We start from the raw sequence: 22238 nt of genomic DNA, 5'->3' as shown, positions 1-22238 counted from the left end.
AAACGGAGGTCTGTCTCGATTCAAACGAATAAGGGTATCATGCTGCAAAAAATGAAAGTAAAGGAGTGTGACTGACGAGTAGGACGAAACGTCAGAAATATACAAGCAGGCTGTGATTGGCAACCTTTAAGCCATCGTTGTCGTTGGAGTAAGGAGATCTCGAGGCGACAATAGGAGCACCTGGATCTCCGCTATGGACGGGATGCTATCACGTGAGAGTACCTCCGGAGTCACGGGCGTTTGGAATGCTGGGCATAACGCTGAAGAGCATTCGTGATCTCAATCTCTATATAATCTTACGGAAATCTAACAGAGAAGGTTTGAAGGAACTAAGCTAGCAATTCTCATGGATAGTGAGCTATCTCAAAGCGAGGCTTATCACGTGATGTTCCAAGTTGAGCCTGGGGCGAACTATTGCATGCGCAAGGCATCTAGAATAAGTGCCATATGCTTGTACTCAAATCAATCTACGGGGTTATTAGTAGCAAGTTCGCAGGTTGATAAGAATATATATTAAGGACATTGACATCCAAGATGCAGTTGAAGCCTGTCAACTGACGTTGTCGCCCACTATTCGTCATTCGAAAGGACCATCCGAACCCAAATAGATCTATAAGGAGCAGGATCGGGGCATCGAGTTAACATGTCGCAATAATACAAATGACAGGGTATGGAAAAAAAAAAAAAAAAAAGCAGCAAAGGAAGAATATGCTTTTAAGGACCGGGAATAATAATGCCAAACCAAACATCATATTGAATTGATTGCACAGAGGCGTGAGATCGAATCGATTATGACTTCTTGGGGCAGCACTGGCCCCTTTGGGCGCATTCTTCGCCGCATTCAAGTAGACACGCCTGAGGGTCTCCCTCTCGGAAGCTTGCGGCTCGACTTGGCAGCTTGCTGGACCCAGAGGGTTCATCATTGCTTCCACGAGACGATGAAGGAAGCGCTTGGTTGTCCTCCGCGTCGCTGTCCGGGGCAAACTCGGGCTGGATGGTGGACGAATGGATTCCATAAGCATGTAGGCATTTTCTCACCTGTCTGGCAAGACGCATGTAACGCTCAGACCCTTCACCCTTGATCTCCGTGTCCACCTGAATGTGGATCGAAGCAACAATCTTAGTGTCACTCAGCTGCCACACATGCAAGTGATGGGATCCAATAACGCCCGGAAGACGCTCAATGTCTTCTTTGATTTGATCGATACTCAATCCTGCAGGGACTGCTTGCAGAAGGATCCGCGACGCGGCCTTGCAGAGCGGAATTGCAGAGCCAAGGATGATGAGTGTGATCACCAGAGATATACCAGGATCGACGTAGAACCTCCATGAGTAGTCGGTCAGCCAAATGATTAAAGCCGAAACTATGACACCGATATTCCCGAGCGCATCGCCCATGACGTGAAGGAAGACCCCACGCATGTTGAGATCGTGTCCATGTCCATGTGCATGACCATGTTTGCCTTCCTTGGCCTTTGGTTGTGCGTGGTTGTGGAACTTGTGGACGTCGTCATCAGCTGCAGGTTCTAGCCGATTGCCAGCTGTATCGCTCTCATCGGTGTAGTTGGTCGCTCTGTCCTTGCTGCCAAGGAGATTCGTTCGCTCTGACGGCTGATCATTCCCCCCTTGGTCGCTTTCTCGCTGGTCACTGTCCGACTCGGAAGACACGTCATCGAAGCGATTCCGACTGGCAGCAATGATTTCCTGTCTCATCGTAGCTGGGTGAACCTGAATGTCTTCAACATCCAAGAAACCGCGTCCGGTTCCAGTGCTGTACCGACGGGAACTGCGTTGGGTGTCCAGAGTCCGGCGCCTTCGTGTGAAGGGAGAAGATGGTTCGGTACCAGCGTTTGCATCCTCGCGCTTTTACATATGTTAGCCAGACGAGCGCAGATAGTGGATGGGGACTGATTACGGTAGCTGTAGAGGCCCGTTTATCCGCCAGAGTAGTTTCTCCATGATTATGACCAAGCCCTTGTTCCGCCGCATCGACATCTTCGAGATCCTCATTCGAATGGTCGTCTCCATGTCCATGACCGTGCGAGTGGTCATGAAAGAGGACTAGACCAAGTATGTTCGATAACAGGCCCAAGCACCCAACAATGCAGACCAACTTCGGATTTTTCACTTCTTGCGGCTCGACGAGTCTCTGGATTGCTTCGAGGAAAATGGACAAACACAGGGCGACGAGGAAGACCCCGTTCACCAAGGCGCCGAGAGTTTCCGCACGTTGCCACTGTTGTAGAGGAGAAGATCAGCTTCGCTCTTGTTGATCGGATCGCATAGGTGAAAGATATGGGGAAATCTTACTCCGTAGGTGTACATCTTCGACTTGGTTTCCTGATTGGCAACCTTGACAGCCCATAATCCGACCAGTAACGATATGACATCATTCAACTTTGCAAATGTCAGTACGTGATTCAAATCTCAGGTAGTCTCTTCATCAACGGCTCACCATATGAAATGAGTCAGCCACGAGAGCGAGCGAATGAACAGCATAACCTATCAATGGCATTAGTCGGAATCCACATCTTGCGCATGGTGATGAGAGCAAACAGACCGGCTATTAATTCTAGGAGGAAAAAAGCGGTATCGATAACCAGCAAGATCAGAATTCTATTCGTTTTGGAGAGGCCCATGATTGCTGTAGCCTTTGCGACGCGCTCAGTGGCGCGATTATCCGTAGACAGAGACAGATGACGCTGATTGAGTAAGTCTGACGAGGCCTACCGAGGTGTGGCAGTTACCAAGCACAGCATCGGATGTGGACAGAGCAGAAGGTAGGTTGTGTAGAATATGACTTTCCGAAGGAGAAGGATAACGAGATGAAAAGAGACGCGACAATGGAGATGTATTTCAGGAAGGGAGGAGTAAGAAGGGGGGTTGTTGAAAGAGGAATGGAGTTCCTGGCGAAAAGACTGACGCATTTCCGTACTACTGCCAAACTCCGTAGTAGCAACGAATGTCCGCGGGTCTCTGACCGGCCGGTCCGATGGTGGCGTTATCGTTCCCTAAGCTAAGGTAGTTTAAGGAATAACGGCGGTGGTCCGTTGGCATGTTGCATACTGGTTTAATATTTTCGTGGTTTATATGAATACATAGGTACTAGTAGTACTAATTTCAAGGTTAGACTGCATTCCTCTCCTTGTTTGTTTGCCCTGTCGCGTTCTTTTTGATGTATGTTGTATTCTTTGTTCTGGATTGTGGGGTCGGTGACATTGTACCATGCTCTTTCAAAGGTGTCATGTCATAAACCCATTCTATTGTATTGTCCCATGATCCAGGACTACCCCTTGGATATACAAGGAGTGAAGAGTCTTGCTTGACATTTGGATATTATGAATGAGAGAATCTTGTAGCTTTCTTCTCATTTTGCTGAATGTTTCTCAAATTTTCAGGCACTAGATATCTAGACTATCTAGGCCTACGACTAACCCATCCTAGAGTGCTGTAGTAGCCCACATACCCCACTACTAGAGCCCTACCTTAGGTCTAGAATCAAACCTGGTCAGTGGTGAGTGGTGACTCTCAGTCCACAATTCACATGCTGATATCCGTAGTACCATATCATATAGGCTATAGCCATCTTTCCCAGGTGCACTGCTGATGAATGATTATACAGCAGGAAGATATAGACGGCTTACTGCTCTCTGTTCTTGGTATGTCATAACCCTTGAGCTGCCAGTCCAATTGCTTTTCTCTCTTGCCTCAATTTTACCCTGCACTGTCAAATTCGAGAGCTCGGGAAAAAAACGTCGCATTAGCGAGCATCTAGCACTCTAGCTGCATGAATCGGACATGACCCGCTGCATCTTCATGCTTTTAGCTTCCCCGAGCACTAGTCTAACTGTCTAATAGACTCCCTTCCCAAGCTAAGCACAAATTCTGCGACAAGCTTAGACTAGATTCGATTCCGGTCATGGTCTCCCGCACATGCATAGCCAGGAACCGGAGAAGGTTCAATTGGCCATCCTCTTGCGAAAAAATGGCCCCATTTGTTGTTTCACCTTGATCACAACTTCCATCGAAGACATGTTCTACGCAGGATGATGTCTGCGATGTACGCCTCGCGTAGTTCATCAAGGTTGAATGGGCACAAAAGACGATCGATCGTATAGAGACCTCTTCGCCGCCCGCAAGAAAGTAATGCATTTCATTCTCGGATTGAAAAGACGTTCAATAAGCATCCATGACCGGTCTGAAGGACCGTACAATCGCATGGTATCAATAGCAGGATCGCGACGGCTTCGAACTTTCTTGACTGACTCCATGTCCCCCACAATTGACTACGAATGTCTCATCTCAACTGTCGGAGTGACACATCTCTGCCATCTCAAGGTCGCCAAGCGCAACTGAACTGGCTACCTGCGCGCCTACAGGGAATACTTGCGTCCAAGCAAGGTAACCTGCGACCGCCAGTCAGCCTGAAGCGCTTGCGAGACAAGACTCCTGGAACGTATACCGTACGGTTTTGCTGTAGGCTTGGGGCAAGTGCCGCAGCTTGACACAATGTTTGGCCAAAGTACCTGTCAGCTCGGGGACTTTTTCTCGGCAACCGAAAATGTTTCCGCGCATGGGGCCAATCATCAGGCAAGCGATGCATAAAACGCATGTTGGGCCATATTCGAAAGCTTCAAATGGAATTACATATATAAAGGTCGCCTTTAAGCCGTTGACGGCGGGAAGACGGGCAGTGACTATCACAGCAAAACAGACACAGGGGCTGGAGCAGGGAGCAACCGATGCTACCTGTATAACATAAACACAGAACGCACCCAGGGCTTGTGATGAAACGAGATGTTGAGATGAAGTGAGCTTGGTTTCCTAGAAATGTCTCAATGGACGAGCTCTCATTAATAACAATAATGATGCAATACTCGAGGATCTCTCCGCACCAGATCCGGCACCCATCAGCGTCCACATCTCATAGCTACTGCTTGACTCTATTGCGTCAAGTCCACCAGCAGAATGTCCGCCCTTATTACAAATGCTGGAACTGACTGAGAATGCGCATTCAGGTCGAGATGGCCCATTTTCAAGTGCGACTGAAGGAAGTCCCATCCCTAATACCTTCTGTGGGCAAGTTTGGCGAACTTCATTAGGAGGGAAGATAATTGACAAGATGTCGCCGTTTCAGGCCGGAGAATCTCTCTTCATATTCATGCATACTTGTGGCGTGGTAGTCCGAGGAAGGGCTGAAAGTACTACGTTGCTGCCGTTGCCATCCTCCACCGTAATACTCAAGGGTTCCTATTGAACATGCACCACGAAAAGTGCACACGCGATCTAGTCAAACAATTCTCTCTATTTTATCTCCGGAATTTTCAAGATCGAGATCATGAACAGTTCGACCGTAAACCTTGATCGGGGCAGTAGTGCCTTCGGACCCGGACCACCACCCCCGGGTTTTCGGGCGGCATTTCGAGCCCTAAGTCTGGCTACATTTGCTCATAAGAAACACATCAACATAAGATTGTTCCTCTTCAGATTCACTACAGCCGCTTCTCCAGCTCCACCACCTCCTTCAACCCCTCTGCATCACTCTCCCTCTTTTCCTCTGCTTCCGTCCCCCGCAATGGCCTCCGTGCAAACCCTCCATAACCAAACCACGCTCTCAATCCACTCTTGACGGCACCCACCCCGCCCTCCGTAGCCACTCGATCCGCCCTCGCAACCACCCCCTGAAGCCTTCTCGCTTCCTCAACCTCCCCCAAATGATACAACTCGACCAGCCTCACGCACGCCTTAGGCGCAACATTCGCCAATCCCGCAACCACGCCCGACCCACCCCCCACCAACGCCTGCAGAGTCGCATCCGCCGAGCCCCCAAAGCACATAAACCCCGAACCACGATCAGCAGCCGTCGCAGGCTGCACAGCCGCCACGATCCGGTTCAGCTTCCCCATGTCGTTGCAGGTGAGCTTACACCCGACGATATTCGGGTGCTGCGCCAGAGAAGCGATGGTCTCCGCGTCGAGGTCCACGCCCGTCACGGCGGGGTAGTTGTACAGCAGCACGGGGATGGGCGACGCACCAGCGACGTCCTCGAAATACGTCTTGAGACTCGGAAGCGTGTACTGCGCCTTGTAGGTAGACGGAGGCAGGACGAGCGCGTAATCGCCCCCGGCCTCGAACGCGTCCTGGCACAGCTCGATCGTCTCGCTGGTGGACGGCGCGCCGCATCCCACGATCAGCGGGAGCTGCGGGTACCCCGCTGCCGCGACGGCGTGCCGGGTGGTGCGAGTGATGCGGCCCCGTTCTGTGTGTGAGAGGTGTGCGGCTTCCCCGTATGTGCCTTGGGTGATGAGGCCCATGACCCCTGCTTTGGCCATGCGCACGGCGTGCTGGGCGGTTGTGGACTCGTCGAGCTCTTCGGTTTCGGGGGAGAAGAAGGCGAGGGTGGGGACGTAGAGGCCTGGCTTGAGGGATCGGCGGGGGAGTTCTTCGGATGGGGGGTTATTGGTGCTGGAGTAGGTTTGGTTGCGGTGCGGTTGGGAGTAGATGGTGTTTGGGGTGGAGTTGGAGGTGTTTTGGGGTTCCAGTTCGGCCATGCGGGCAGGTGTATCCAGGTGGGTTGACATGTCTTGGATGGGTCAAGGGAGCATCTGCATCAGCACTTTCTAGTGAATGAAATGGCAGCCGTAGATTAACTATAAGTGTGGTTGTGTTCTTCGAAAAGAGTATCATAGCTATGTCATTATGTGGTAGAGCCAACCAAGGATCAGAAGTATCCTCATTGCCATCGATGTCCGTCTACGATAATTTCACTTGTTCCGCACTCAAAACGAACTAGATTTTTTAATTCACTGATAGCCAATTGAACAAGCAAATATGCTACCAAAGGTATTTAGCTGCTGGTCGAGCTTGAAGCAAACATAGCAATATCGCAGGCTAGACCAAGATCCTCAAGTCTTTCCAGTAGTTGAAGCGACTGGCTCAAATAATGCAGCTAGGGCTGCCATACCACTTGTCTCAGTATACCAAGAGGTAGCGAGAAAATCAGCTCGTTCTGCGAAGAGGAAACCATCCTTCGCGAACTCGTCGTAACGACAGTCAAACTCACTGTCAACGAACCGGAGACCCAGATACTCACCAAACATGTACTGGAAGAATTGAAGGTGGGGATATGGCGCTGGGTTCTGAGAGGAGAATTCATTGTCACGGCCCGCCATTCGGTGCAGAGCATGCAGGAACTGGTAGATATACTGAAAACCAAGCCCTGATCTTGTCTGTGATGGACGATAAACAGGACTGGCGACGAGATGAGAGTTCACTGCATCGGCTGCCACCGCGGGAGTTGAGATATACTCCAGAAAAAAGTTCCCGAATAACACAACGGGAATCGTTCTGGCAGGGTTGTAAAGAAATTCTGGTGCAAATACTGTTCTTCCATGATCTTCGGAGCCATTCCCATTGACAATGATGGGTGTCGCAGCCTGAACGCCAGTCAGAACCTCCATGGCAAAGAGCAGCTGACTTAATTCGATGAACAGAACAGCTGCCTCCGAGGAACTGAGGCCTTGAGGCGTTGCGAAGGAGGGAAGGACTTTTGTGGTTTGCGCAGGAAGCTTTTGCTGGTGCGCGCGCTTTTTGCCTTGCTGAACAAGAAGCTCTGCCAGAGCCTTGAAGGCGCCATGAATGCTTCCGCTGTCTCCAAGATTGTAGGGGGTAAAGGTCATGAGATAATCGAGCTCGTCTCCACCCACTGGTTCGCTCGACATGTCATCGGATGCCAAAAAATCAACGTACTTCTCCAGAAAATTCGGTATTCCCCAGTCTGCTGCCGAGTACATCGGTTCTTGGTATGCGCGATAGAGAACGGCACCTCCCAGGAGGACTCTGTAGATGGAACTGTGAAATCGCTCTCTCCATAGAACCCACAGTGTGGGACCGTCTGGATCTTCACCTTCAATTTCATTCTTCAAGTCTTCCTGATCTTCCAAATAGATGTGTTCGGCACACTTGGCCAGATGCTCATAGTCGCGCACCTGCTGGAATTCGCTGAGCGACGGCTTGTAAATGTCACCACTCAAGGTGGAAAGTGGAAACGGATCTGGGGGTAATTCTTCTTTCTGCGAGCTTTCGAGCACGATTTCTGTCGCTCGCACCTGCAGAGTCATTTGTCATTCTTGATATCTTCTACAAGTTTGACAACACTTACCGCCATCAAGGCATCATCGAATGCCAGAATCTGCTTCTGCCCAACAGTCCATGTGATCTGAGAAGCATGGCACAACCACACATCATGGAACCGCTTGCATGCTGAAGCGCAGACCACAACTTCTTCCAAGGTCTCGCAGCTTTTCAAGATCTGAATTATGATCTCGGGGGCCAGCTTTGAAGCCATTTTGAGGGGCAGGGGTGGCATGTAAGAAAGAAGAAAATGTTGGATGGGTGAAGCCCGTTTACACTAGACGATGATGCTTGACCATCAACCATGGCTCACTTGCACCCTGACGCGGCTGGTGTTGCTCAACCCTCAGTATTCAACAACAATGATATTTATATTGCCTCAACACATCACAATAGAAAGTATTTGCTCAGAGAGCAGAAGTATACTACTGATGAATCCTGCATGACGGCTAGAAATTTCTACAATAGTAAAGAGGAAAGATGCAGCAGGAAAGGAAGCCGCTTCTTTATACTAGATAATCTCGTCCTGGTCATCCATGAAGAGTTGGTCACTATCTTCGGGCTAAATGAGTATATTTTGATGGAACAGCCAGGTCCATGACAATTTGCTCTGGGCTCTCACAACTAAATGATCTGTCGATGATAGGACATCGATGATATAAAACGCCAACATGATCCATTCTACTGAGTTCTCATCCCAAAACTCGCATTTATTGGATTGATGTAGTTTATATCACCCTTCTATTGTTTCTCGAGAAAGTTCTTGCCTATATCCCAGACACATCACACTCTTATTTTTGTAGAAAGGCTGCAATCCAGATCTTCTGCCTGAACTCAGCGTCTGTCTACTGACCAGAGTCCCTCGAGCTCTCCACTAAATGTGCCCAAACGGAAAGTGCCCGCTGAGGAAGTCTTTCCCACTGACTATGAGGACAATGGCAGTTAACCGCATTGCTACAGTGGGTTCTGGGCTCTTGTATGTACATGCAGCCCTAGAGGCGCAATCTTGACCTGTGTTGCCAGCCAGCATTTCATGAAACGCAATATAAGTTGTAAATTCGAAAATCAGCAAACCAATTCAGTATCGCCGCCCCTGTTGGAGAATAGCCGCGGCATTCCAGCCCAGTCCTAAGTAGGAGATGACTGGCGAGGAAAAAGAAACCACATGTGAGTAAACTCGCATTCCTCAGTGTGATTGATCATTGCACCGCTATATAGTAAGTTGTAGAGCGTTCCGAATCAGCCACCTCTGGTGCCGCTCATGTGGACGACAGGAGTGAAGACCTTCCTGGGAAGATTCTTCTCGCTTTCTCCAGAGAAAATATTATTTCTATCCGTCCTATGTGGAGTAAACGCATTGTATCGCGCTCGATATGACCATTGTCAAAAGGTGATCAATGATATGTTTGCTGCACGTAGCCCAAACCTTGCGAGAATCAAGTGTATCAAGTCAAAACACTGCCACTGGAAAGACATGGAGAGACAATCAGCAGATATCCAGACATCAGACGCGACAAAAAATTAAAGGGATAGAGATGATGCAATGCTCCTTGTTTGAAGCGGAGTGATGCTGCTTGTCTCTAATCGGGAATGCGAAAGTACTAACTCTGAACATGAAGCGATTCATGCTTTCATAATTTTCTCGATTCTTGCTCCTTCGGGAGGTGTTTGCTTGTCTGTTACAGATCAAGTCGCGGAGTCGGCGCGATCATGAAGCAAATTCGGTTTTTATTATCTGTTAGCATCTTTTGTGAACGGGTTCGGGGCATGAGTTTGGTTGAACAGAAGCTCACTCGATCCGCTCTTTCTCAAGTGTCCCCTTACGGAGAGAGCAAGTGGGCGAGAGTCGAGGTTTGTTGATGTGTCGAGAGCTCCGTTTGAGTTGGCCTGCTTCTGTTTGCTTCCCCTCACTAAGCCACTGCCATTGCACCTTTCCCCCTCGCACTCCTCTTCTCCTGAACCTTCACCATCATCGCAGTCAATGTCGCAGTTCCTTCATCTATGTTTGTCGTTCCCTCGTATAGTTCAACAGGTCGATCAACATGGAAGTTTTCCTTCACAATCTCCCCAGTCATCTGACGGACGAAGCTCTAAAAAAGCAGCTTGAACCTTTCGTCAAGCGATTAGGAATCGTCGACTATCTCTGTGAGAAGCCAAAGAGAAAACAATTCGGGCATGTTACCTTTCTTCAGCGCAAGGATGGTGAGAGATTTATCCTCGCTCATGGTCAGGAAGAGCTTCCTCAGGCTATAGGCTCTCGTGGGCGACCGCGCCTCAAGTCCAAGCTGCAACTGATGGGCACTGATGTTTTCTGCGCTCGAAGCAAGCGCCCACCCCAAGAGTTTGCCCTTCGTAGCTTAGAGCATACGGCTGAGCAACGTACGAAGGATAGCATACACAAATATGAGGAAGAGATGTCCGTCTCTCTTGGTCTGCAGGGGTTTAGTTGTGGTTACTGCGAGTTCTCTGGAGATCAACTGGCCTACGTCCCTGAAGTGCAATTTCAAGATACGGGTATCATGAAATTCAAGAAGCGTGTGATTATTGTCAAGTTAAGGACTAATCGCCTCATTCGAATTCCTCTCAGTACAGTCGTCAGTCTCATCTGGTCCCGTAATGGAGATTTGACGTTGACTCTTTCCACGGTCCCATACTTCTTTTCGGTTGAAACTTCTGTTGATATTCTGATGACGAAGGTACATAATCTAAGCATCAACACTCACCGTGTTGCAAATGGCTCGGCACCTACACGATTACGCAAGTGCTCACTGGACCAGCGGCATGCGGAGGTTGTTGGGCAATGCTTGGAGTACCAGTTCAGAGTCTCCCCAATTGACCTCCTTGCGGCGATCCAAGAACTGAAGGACTGGGAGGTAACGATTATACACTACGATCTGAGCGCTCGAGGAACATCCTACCGGGCGACTTTCGAAGAATATATGAGGCTCCTCAGGAATCAACTCGCCTCTTATACCAGGGAGAACTTACTCCCTTTTGGCGTCCTCTGCCAGCTCCAAGCGCTTGTCTATAACGGGTATCTCTTGCCACAGACAGTAACTAATCTGGCAAATGAGCTTTGGAAAGAATACAGGGCAAACAAAAAGGCAGGCCGACCACTTATATCTGTCCCGGCTATTCGAAAACTCTTTGACATGATACCCTGGCCGTTTCCCCATGAAGATCCCACGAACCTTGAAGTTGGATCTTTGATGGCCGCACTTCGCCAGAATGAGAAGGATATACAACTGGGCCTCGTGCAGGGACAAGGTGTCTTGGGCCCAACCCAGAATCTAGCGCTGATTCACAGGGTAATGGTAACCCCAACGCGGGTTACCCTCCATGGCCCAGAACCCGAGCCTTTCAACCGCATTCTCCGGCGGTTTCCAAACCATCACGACAATTTCATTCGAGTTCAATTCTGCGACGAAGAGGGAGGTGATCTATATTTTAACTCCAAGGTCAACTTTGATGATGTGTTTTCTCGATTCAAGAATGTCCTCACTCGTGGAATCCAGATTGCAGGCCGGACCTACTCTTTTCTTGGATGGTCCCATTCTTCTCTCAGATCGCATTCAGTGTGGGCAAGTGCAATCAGCTTATGCTTCAAAAGCATCTTAGCTAATGTGGCTCCTGTCTAATAGTTTTCTTCCCCTTTCTTCGACGAAAATGGCGACTTTCAGACGTATTTCAGCATCATCAAAGCTCTTGGTGACTTTTCCAAGATAACCTCTCCGGCTCGGTGTGCCGCACGTATTGGGCAAGCATTTTCAGAGACGCCGTTTGCCGTCCCAATCGAGGAAAATGACATCAATATAGTGGAAGTGCCAGACATGGTATCGAAAGATGGCTCAAGAGTATTTAGCGATGGAGTTGGGTCTCTTTCTGTCGACGTCCTCGATAAGATATGGTCAAATATACCCTCCAAGAAGGGAAAGCCTACCTGCTTCCAAATTCGCCTAGGAGGATCCAAGGGCATGATAGCTGTTGATAGCAGACTTCCTGGCTCTGTCATACAGGTTCGACCATCAATGATCAAATTTGATGGTGATATGAGTGACTTGGAGATCTGCGACATGGCCGCCAAACCAATCCCACTTGTCCTAAACCGACAAATGATTAAAATCCTGGAGGATATGGGAGTTGCGGAGGATTGGTTTTTCAATCTTCAGACTACTCAACTGCAGTACCTTCGGAGGATCACCGCAAGCGCGCATAACACTGCTGTGTTCATTAAAAGACAGGCCATCGGGTACTGTTTCGGGCTCTTTAGACTGTTTCGTCAAGCTCACCTCCTTCGGATTGACTACAAAAAGGACCCTTTTCTGCGCTCGTTAGTCGAAGCGGTGGTACTCCGTGAAGTGCGTCTGCTGAAGCACAGGGCCCGCATTCCTGTAAAAAAGGGAATAACACTTTTCGGTATCGTGGACGAGACCGGGTTCTTGCAGAGCGACGAGGTGTACGTGACGTTTGATACCGTAGAAGGACGGTTTGAGCCACCACCACCACCTGGAAGGCTTCTGGTAACGCGCTCGCCGGCTCTCCATAACGGAGATATACAGCAGGCTTACCAGGTACTTCCACCCGTGAACCATCCATTAAGACAACATCGAAACTGTATCGTCTTTAGTGCGATGGGAGACCGTGACCTTCCAAGTAAACTGAGTGGAGGAGATCTCGACGGCGATATCTACAACATTATCTGGGATCCGGAGTCCCGACCGAAACGTACATTCGAGCCTGCTGACTACCCCCGCGTCGAGCCTCTCAACATAGGCCGTCTTGTCACGGCCGATGATATGGCTAACTTTTTTATCGATTTCATGAGGACCGATCATCTAGGAGTTATCGCTACAAGGCACATGATCCTGGCGGACCAGAAGGATGAAGGCACGTCTCACCCGGATTGTAAAAAGCTTGCGCAGTTACATTCGACGGCGGTGGATTTTTCGAAGACGGGGATTCCAGTAGAGTTGAATGAGCTTCCAAAAGCGAACAACTTCAGGCCAGACTTGTAAGCTTCTGACAGACCCCCCCTTCGTCTTCTCCCTTTTCACCTTTCTGGTGGAACATTCCGAGCATCATACTCAGTGATAATGTGGATATGCAGCTTAGCTCCAGGGCCTCAGACGCACATCTATGCGAAATCAGACATTTACATGGATCGATATGTCTTGCAGACCACATATGATGAAGACGATGACCTCGAGCCACCACGCAAGTACTACAAATCCGAAAAGGTCCTTGGAAAGCTGTACCGAGCGATAGACGAGCGAAAAATCTGGTTCGATGAAATCCATTCAGAAACAGCTCCGGACGAAGACTTATTCTGGGACGAATTTATTTGGTCAACCACCAGGCGGTGCGATGTATTTTCGCCAATTTCATGCGAGCGTTGGATAGACGAAGCTCAGCGAATCCGGTTGGCGTAAGACCACCTTTCGTTCGCAATCCCATACAATTACTGACCCACGTCCAGATACGAGGACGCAATCTTTTCCGCAAGAAACAACTACTCCGACCATCCAGTCAAGCCGCTTAGCGAGCTAGAGGTCTTGATTGGTTCTGTCATTAACAAGTCCGGCGTGCAAACTCGTCGACAGCGCGATCAATCGCAAAAACTGGCTGATGAGTTTGAGCGTATTGCATCGTGGATCACGGACCAGATGCATAGACATCGCAAGGTGGAAACCCCGCGTACAAACCATGAATCCTGCACAGAGACGTTAGAACTCTGCCTTGCGTGTTTCCAAGTTGCCGGAGAACAGAATAATGATAGCACGTATCGTCGTAGAAAGGACTATGGCGAGCTCAAGAGCTTTAGAATCATTGCAGCTTGTGCGTTGCTTGCTGAGCTGGATCTCCTCGAGAGGGGACAAAAACAGCGCGTAGATCGGGGCTTGACGTGTTGATGTGTCACTTTGCTGCTGCTGTACTCTGTGAAACAACCCCAGTGGAATTTTCATATGAAGCTTGTGTTTCCTACTGACAGTTCACTGCATGATCCGGTCTGCTCTAGTGAAACGCAATTCAGGTCCAGACGGCAGTCTATTTCACATGCTTAAGCTGACCTTAATTCTTCCAGAGGGATCTAAAACTTAATAGCATGTCAGGTCTCTCTTATCCATGTATTGAGTGAATCTGAAATCATTTTCGTTGTATAGACCAATTTTCTGCTGTGGGAGGGTCCCATGATGTCGCAGGGGCGAAGGCAATGCTTAATACTTGAAAGAGTAGGAGACATATTGTACTCTGCGGAGTGAAATCAGCCATAGTGATCGAGCCATAGGCAATTCTGATTGAGGAGGCTGGATGGCGTCGCAACTGGCTTATACATGTCAGACATTCTAGCGGCCACCATGGGAATGAGGACTATCTAGTTCCAACTTAATTCGTAACAGCTGCCCTTTCCAGTAGGCCTTTCTCAAAGCCGTCTGAAAAAACCTTTCCGGTATGAGAGCATGTGCTTGTTCCAATAACAGACGGCACTGGTACCTATAGAAGCTTTCGTGAACAATGGGGCTTCCAGTTCGGTGGCCTAGATAAGTACTTGATGACCATAGGCCCTGCAGCAATGCAGGGAGTGACGGATAACCATCCAATAGTTTGTTTCATGTCCATGTTCGGGAATTTAAAGCCCCCCTTACATCCGCAGGAGCATTAAAGTTCAAGGCAGCACACAATGCAGGTGAATTACAGGTAACAGGTAATTCCCCTGATAGAAAAGCTTCACGAAGATTGAGCGAATCAAGCCTGCTCTAGAGTTTAGTACGCTCCAATTGGAGAGGACACCATACAACATTGTGGAAATGGCTAGGGCTGTCCTTAGCGAGGAAGAGAGGAAAAGGTGTGGCCATTTGGGTGAGTACCATCACCGACTCACCATACAGTGTTGGCCATGTAAGGGGCCTACAAGCATGTAACGTACGTCGATCTTCCAATTTTCTTCATCCTGCCCTTCCATTTAGTTCTCCAAGTCTTCCAAGCCTCGTCGCAGTTTGTCTGATACTCGGACCTAGATCGGACCTTTTTCAAGAAGGAACGTAACACATCCGCAGGGTGAGAGCCGTCTGTATGCAAATCAGAATGTTGCAAGTCGAGGGGCCACAAATAAGCTGTCGTTTTCATTGAAGGGTTGTACAGACTGTTTCTTCGGAAGCAAGGGGTACCTGTATCATGTAAGCACTTTGATATAGTTACTAGTTTAGCACTACTAAGCACCGAAGGTGATCTCGACAATGGGGCAATCTGGAATGTGCTTGTGTGCGTACTCCCACTTGATGCAATGATGCGTCTTTGTGACCCGGTAAAGCTGAACACAGGCAAGGCTCTCTGGCCTGATAGCCGGGTCGGCGGTTGTAATCCTGCGCTTCTCGCCTTCATACATTCCATGGCCAATCCCGGTATGAGCAGGAGGCAAATTCAGCATCGCACCACTCGTGACGACTAGTATAAGAATGATTTGGCCAATCCCCAAAGGTGCGCAGAGAGGAACCGACTTAACTCAATATTCGAGGACATCCAGATTTTCAGCACTGCATGGCAAAATGATCCAGCTATTTGGGGCTCCTATAGAGGGTATCTAAGAAGAAAGCCTGAAAGCTTGATTATAAGCCGTTTAGTTCTCTCAGAGCAGGATATCTGCCTCAGAGCATGATGACGGACGGAAAGCATTTAGGTCCCATACCTTCGAAGCAAGATATAGTGAGCCAGATTCCGGCCGAGAAGCAGCTACCGATATTGTGTGAGACAGAAATAGGGGCCGAGTCAGAATCTGCAGGGCCATTTTATAGTGTGCTATCAGAGAAAGAAAAGCTTTTGACCGTCTCGATCGCTTCTCTGGCAACTTTTTTGTCCCCGCTCTCTGCCAGCATCTATTACCCAGGTATTGAAGAAGTGGCGCGGGATCTTCATGTGTCGAACAACATGATTAATCTTACAGTCACTTCCTTCAAGGTGAGTCTTTGCGTTCCTTTTCAAGCCAATGACAGCAGGCTGAGTCAAAGCATAGGTCTTTCAAGGAGTCGCACCGTTGGTAACAGCTAGCTTGTCAGATCAGACGGGTCGTCGAGCTACCCTCATGATCAGCTTGATCCTGTATATTGGAATAAATGTCGGCCTGGCCGTCCAAACAAGCTTTCTTGCACTCATCCTACTTCGATGTCTCCAAAGTATTTTCAGCAGCACGGTGGTCATCGTGGGCACTGCAACGACAGCTGATGTGGTATCGGGTGCGGAGCGCGGGAAATATATGGCATACACAGTGCTAGGAGCGACCGTTGGCCCTGCTCTTGGGCCAGTAGTAGGAGGAATCCTCACGCACTGCTTTGGCTGGCGGAGTGCATTCTGGTTTTTGACGATCTTTGCTGGGTTTTTGCTCCTGTTGGTCGTCACACTGCTGCCTGAAACTTGCCGTGCCGTCGTAGGGAATGGCAGCATCGCCCCGCAGAAATGGAACTATCCATTGAGTCACGTCCTGTTTCCAGGTCGCCAGTCAACGCCTCCTCAATACCAGACAATAACCACCTTCAAGCAGCGTCCGAGCCCTTGGAATACCCTCAAACTGGTCTGGGACAAAGAAGCTGCATGCACTATCCTTTTCAGCGCCATCATATATGCGGGTTATCTTTCCATCACGACGACCCTTCCCTTTGAGCTGGGAAGGCACTATGGTTTCAATGCCCTGCAGATTGGGTTATGTTATCTATCATACGGAGCCGGAAGCCTGACCTCGCGATGGACAGCCGGAACCTTGATGAACTGGAATTTTCGACGTCTTGCGCATCATGTCGGACTTGATATCCATGACAAGAGAGAACTCAAACTTACGAGTTTTCCCTTGGAGAAGGCCAGACTTCAGATCACTCTCCCACTGATATACTTCGCTTCCGTGTTCATTGTTGTGTATGCCTGGGTTCTCAACTTTGAAGTTCAGGTGGCTGTGCCGCTCATCATGTTGTTCTTGGTGGCTCATGCATTATCCGGGGTTACCAGTACTTTGACGACATTGATCATCGACTGTCATGCTGAAAAGCCAGCTACTGCCACCGCTGCGACAAACTTTTTCCGATGCTTGTTTGGAGCTGGTGCGACTGCCGCTGCCGTACCGCTTATCGATCGAATCAATATAGGCTGGACAGGGACACTGCTTGCCTTTTTGTACATCAGTTCGAGCCCGTTAGCATGGATGGTGTTCATTTTTGGGCATAGTTGGCGGCTTCAAAAGGAAAGGAGGCTTTCTCAATAATTGCACAGCTCGTTTTCGGACCAGTGATCATAGAGGTATTTGTCTTTTCTGCACATTTGCTAGTATGAGTATTAGCTTGATTCATAATCGTACAACGAAGTGTTCGAGGACCCAAGTTGCTGGCACTTGCCTTGGACCTCTAAGTACATGAATCTCAACTTCGAGATGATCACACTGAAAACTGATGGGATCCGATACTCACAGAATGCTCCCAGCCATATTAAACTCGAAGGACATAGAAGTGCAAAATTGCTTAAACAGATGAGAGCATCACTGAGCGACATGATACAATAAGTTGAGTGTCAAGAAATAGGCAGTGAGGTGCAATCAGTATGGCATCACATGATTATTCGAGTCCTTCTGCTGTGAGACACCACTGCTCGTAGGCAAGCCAAACAAATCCCCTGCAAATTCACATTGCTCAGGTCTTCTCCTTGTGGATAGTATCTCGGGTATAAAAAATACATGGTTTCATGGAATTTTCCGACCCAATTTTATGTGGCCACAGTCAAAGCATTCTGACCAGTCTGGAGTCTCCCATGCCTTCCTATCAAACCGAACAGGGCTGGGATTTGAGAGTAACAGAGGTTTACTACTGCTTGCACGGAATCTGACAACGAGCAGAAGAGCCTTCTTTTTTTCTTCTTTTCTAAATGCACCGCTTCATCAACAATAATGAGCTCTTCTCAGTATCGGGTGCTGGGCTCTACCACAAAATGGTCGACGGTTGCCCTTTCCCCACGCTGTAAGCAATTTGTGAGTTCCCCATCTGTGATTCATTCGAATAGTCCAGGTAACAAGAGAAGCTGATTTGAAGTCTTCGCAGAAGTCACCCACTCTCTCTCGATATCTCTCACCCGTATCACTAAGTCCGAGTATCTCAACTCTCACGCTGACCATCATTTCCAAATCTTTCATTACTTGTTTACACACATTCATCGAGTCCTTTGCCTACACTACAGATACACACGCAGGATGGCCACAAACACCCTTGGCGCCTGGACCTTGTGGTTTCTGATGTTGGTAATCTATTCAATCATCATCATCGCTGCATTCTTTCTCTGTACTACTGGTGTAGCCTGGTATACGGCGAGGTACGTATCTGCGGTAGTACCATGAAATTGATCGCCATGTTGACCTATACTCTCAACGGCCAGACTCAATGGACGACCCACTCTTGTATTTCGGTTCAGTGAAAACGGCAAAGAGACCATGGTGTATGTCTACAACCATGAACACTGGCTTGTTCGCGGTAAGCTTTGGTGCCCATTGTTATATGTCCAGTGGATGCTAATGTTCGAGATGGGTTCAGCTATCGTTGATAATCTTGTTGCACGGAAGACAAAGATAGAGGATCTACAGGCCCAGAACGAGCAGCCCGGGGGTCTGAATGACAACCTTGAGAGTAAATTGCAAGTCTGATAGCTGGCAAGCTAACTCGCTTATGACGAAGTTGGAGGCATGCAACAAGTAGGTTGATGAATCGATGTGGATCATTGAACTACAGACTGATCCTGATGGATCACAGCTCGGCCAAATTGAGAGGCGGATATTATTTCTAGATTAAATAGAGGAAAGCCAGGCACTCCATTGCTGAGACGCTGGCACAGGGTTTGTGGATTGGTCTTACTGGTCGCTCTTTGGTCTGTCTTGATTTGCTGGAACTTTAACCAGACTATGATGAGGGTTGTACAGATGCCATGGGGGTACTGGGATTGCTATTAATAATCGGAGGGGAAAATCCCTGCATTCGTTACTGCTATTTTATGGTCAATTAACACACTAGTTGTTTGGTGGTGATTAGAGGCCGGACGAGACAAATAGCTCATTACTCTTAGCTTCAACTTGGTCCTTATGCAGGCCTGACATAAGTTTCATTCATCATTGCGAAGTGTGACCAGAAATAGGGCACTAAAAGATCATGAACAGCAGACTAGTACACCACCTTTTCCAAAGTAGCAGCATCACTTTCCTCCCACGGATGCTCAACTTCAACCGACCGTATTAGCTTCTCATGTTCTGGGCTCCGAGGCGTGATGGATAGCTTGTACGGGGCAGGGTGGCTAATAACACCGGGTAAAAACTTGGGCTGGATATCTTCTGCGCCCTTCCTAAAGTTGAACACAGCCAATGACTGCGCAACGCTGAGGAAGATAGTCGCGTCCGCAAGGAGTTTTCCTGGACAAACACGACGTCCGAATCCAAAGGATAGTGTGTGGGGGTCTAGCTCGGGGGTATGGCTGTCGATTTCGAGGAAACGCTCAGGCTTGAAGGTCATTGGATCGGGGTAAACGTTGGGATCGTGGGTAAAGCCCCTGTTGGCATCAGAATGAATGGAGTACATTTCAGGATTTACGTAACGTACCAGATATTTGCAAGGACCATAGATCCCTTGGGGATAAAGTATCCCTCGTAAACATCATCTTGCGTGGTAGTGTGCGGGAGACCCATAGGAGCGACGGGATGCCAACGCAGCACCTCCTTGACAACCGCATTAATGTAAGGAAGTCTCTCGCGGTCCGCGAAAGTTGGCAGCTTGTTCGGACCGACGACACGATCGATCTCCTGCTGCGCTTTGCGTTGGACCTCGGGGTATATGGCCATGGCAAGATAGAAGCAAGCTAGAGAGGATACCGTCTATTCAGCCGTTAGTGTCAGAGAAATAATTCTCGCTGTAATGGGCCCTACAGTATCAGCTCCACCTGCATACAGCGAGGCGGCACTCCACTTGACGACATGTTCTTCCTCTTCGGTGAAAGTTTCCGGTGATCTCTCCTCCATGAGATGAGAGACGTACGATGGCTTGTAGGCGCCGTTGCTCATTTGGTGGTGTACAAAGGCGTATGGTTTGTCAGCCAAGGTGAAGACCATCTTTCTCCATTGCTTCGCGATCCGTTTGAACTCTGCCCCCGGGAACCAGGTCGGAATGTGTTTTACTATCCAGTCAGCTATTTGGCAGCGAGATAAACAATGAACTCTCACATATTGGGATGGTGTCAACAAGCCATGTGCCAGGCGTCGCGGCAATAGAAAATTGCTCAAGCACTTCGTTGGCCAGATCCACGAGAGCGTCAGCCTTGTGAGGCTCAATTGTATACCCGTATGCAATCTTCAGGATAACTGCGCCTGCCTCACTACTTGAGTTAGCATCATCCGTACTGTGTTAGAAAACTAGGATATCTTACGTGCGAATGTGTTGAATCAAGCCGTCCGGATTGTTCAGTACGCGCAGTAGAAAGCGACGGACTTCCACCTCCTGGAGAGGATTGAATTGCATGACGGAGACCTTGGAGCCTATGGTACGGTGCATGGCCTTGCGGTATGCCCTAAATCGATCCGAGTACGTCTGTGTGGCCAGGCCATTTTCCCAACCAACCCTGAGAGCGTTATTTGCGAGCTGAAGTCGTTCGACGGAATTTCAATGCTCACATTTTACTAGCGAACACCATGCGCGGCCGCGAAGAGTAGACGGAGGAGCGTTTTTCGAGAAGATCGAAAGCGATTTTCGAGTCATTGACGATGATAATGGTTTGGCCCGGGACGGAGATGGAACTAATCGGTCCTGTTCAATGTCAGAAGAATCCGCTACAAACCAGTCGACCCACTCAAGAGAGTCGTAGTCATACCGTATGAATCCTTGTATTTGAGCCAATGTTTCCAGTCTTGCTCACCAGGAGATGGCAGATCGCTCAAATTCCCCACAATCGGCTTTCGAGAAGGACCAGGCGGGAGAGGCCCGGAGGCACTTTTTGTCAGGAACAGTCTGCTAATAAGATAGAGAGCTATCAGTCCTAAGAGGACTTGGATTGGCGTGAGAGCCATGGCGATGTCAATACTCGCTTCGACCTGCTTCGTGCGAGATTATCTGTAGAAGGAGGTAAGACTGCAAAATAAACTTGTAGGGGTTGTCCTGCAATTAAGAACTTTGCGCAGGAGGCTGACACCTTGTCACTTCTGCTGAGGAGTTATGATCGTCAATGGTCATCGAGCTGCTCTTCTCCTTCTAAAAACGGTGAAATCTCCGTGCTAGCATGGATGCGACATTAGTATCGGGCATCTAAGGGACGATGTAGTTAGATCGACGACGATTAGCTCACTTGGCGGACGGGTCGAAGGATTGGCACCTGTTGAGTGGGTCAAGGATGAAGATTCCGAGTCAAGTGTTCATTTAGCAGTTATTTCATTTGCAGAAGAGAATTAGGATAGTTGAAGAAGGTCCACCTGCTGGCGCCAAGTGTTGACGATTTGTGTGACGTGTCAATGCTGATTGTCGATCATGTTGGTCCATGTGAACGTAGTGTTAGGAGCGTAGATGGAGAATAAATTCATCGTAGTGACTTCTTCATGCTTATATAAATAGAACTGCATGACCATATTAGCAATGTATCATCAGTGTATGGGAGATTGCTGACATCTGACCATTTATACATTCTGGTGATCAACTGTCAGTGGACTTTCGAGAGTTGATCCTAGTCAGGTATAGCCCATAAAGCCCATTGATTGCGGAAAATATATCAGCTTCATCGTATGGCTTTACCCTCCTATTGCTTCTTGTCTATTCCGCACATAAAACTCTTCAAGTCCTAGTCCCCTTAGATTTACGTTAAGCAGAAATCAATGGTGGAAATTCCGCACTAATGATCGTCAATGTGATAGCAATTCCAATCCTTTGAATTGACCCAGCTTGTATGACAGTAGCTGTTGCTTCTTGACTCGCATGACTGGATTATAGCGGGAGCCAATACGTTCATATTTCCTGGTCGACTGCCCCCAAATTTCCTGTTTCCTCGAGAGCAAAGACATGATCTGAAAGGGCACTTCCAATCTTCAAGCGCTTCTTTGAACAGAAATGCCCTTGATT

At 48.7% G+C, this 22238-nt stretch overlaps 5 protein-coding genes across 5 annotated transcripts; 1 reads left to right on the top strand and 4 right to left on the bottom strand.

Moving 5' to 3' along the window:
- Positions 1-789: 789 nt before the first annotated feature.
- Positions 790-2639, bottom strand: CDV56_104628 (cation diffusion facilitator family transporter; the record flags this gene model as incomplete). The annotated part of the gene is made up of 5 exons (XM_026758247.1): positions 790-1863; positions 1916-2236; positions 2311-2397; positions 2456-2502; positions 2561-2639. The coding sequence occupies 5 exons, from the start codon at positions 2637-2639 to the stop codon at positions 790-792; spliced, it is 1608 nt and encodes a 535-aa protein (XP_026611605.1).
- Positions 2640-5492: 2853 nt separating this feature from the next.
- On the bottom strand, positions 5493-6581 carry CDV56_104252 (dihydrodipicolinate synthase family protein; the record flags this gene model as incomplete). The annotated part of the gene is made up of 1 exon (XM_026757871.1): positions 5493-6581. The coding sequence occupies one exon, from the start codon at positions 6579-6581 to the stop codon at positions 5493-5495; it is 1089 nt and encodes a 362-aa protein (XP_026611604.1).
- Positions 6582-6905: 324 nt separating this feature from the next.
- Positions 6906-8347, bottom strand: CDV56_104081 (uncharacterized protein; the record flags this gene model as incomplete). The annotated part of the gene is made up of 2 exons (XM_026757700.1): positions 6906-8108; positions 8162-8347. The coding sequence occupies 2 exons, from the start codon at positions 8345-8347 to the stop codon at positions 6906-6908; spliced, it is 1389 nt and encodes a 462-aa protein (XP_026611603.1).
- Positions 8348-10175: 1828 nt separating this feature from the next.
- CDV56_103132 (uncharacterized protein) lies at positions 10176-17377 on the top strand (the record flags this gene model as incomplete). Its single annotated transcript, XM_026756751.1, has 6 exons — positions 10176-11708; positions 11775-13144; positions 13241-13558; positions 13610-13968; positions 15890-16086; positions 16142-17377. 6 exons carry the CDS (start codon positions 10176-10178, stop codon positions 17375-17377), a joined length of 5013 nt encoding a protein of 1670 aa, XP_026611602.1.
- Positions 17378-19310: 1933 nt separating this feature from the next.
- Positions 19311-21199, bottom strand: CDV56_102662 (cytochrome P450; the record flags this gene model as incomplete). The annotated part of the gene is made up of 7 exons (XM_026756281.1): positions 19311-19692; positions 19743-20014; positions 20066-20313; positions 20360-20511; positions 20563-20754; positions 20807-20939; positions 21004-21199. The coding sequence occupies 7 exons, from the start codon at positions 21197-21199 to the stop codon at positions 19311-19313; spliced, it is 1575 nt and encodes a 524-aa protein (XP_026611601.1).
- Positions 21200-22238: the final 1039 nt, after the last annotated feature.

The sequence above is a fragment of the Aspergillus thermomutatus genome (genome assembly GCF_002237265.1).
Source record: "Aspergillus thermomutatus strain HMR AF 39 chromosome Unknown NODE_217, whole genome shotgun sequence".
Classification (NCBI taxonomy): domain Eukaryota; kingdom Fungi; phylum Ascomycota; class Eurotiomycetes; order Eurotiales; family Aspergillaceae; genus Aspergillus; species Aspergillus thermomutatus.
Note: the sequence above shows the minus strand (reverse complement) of the source record. Positions and strands in the feature narration are given on the sequence as shown.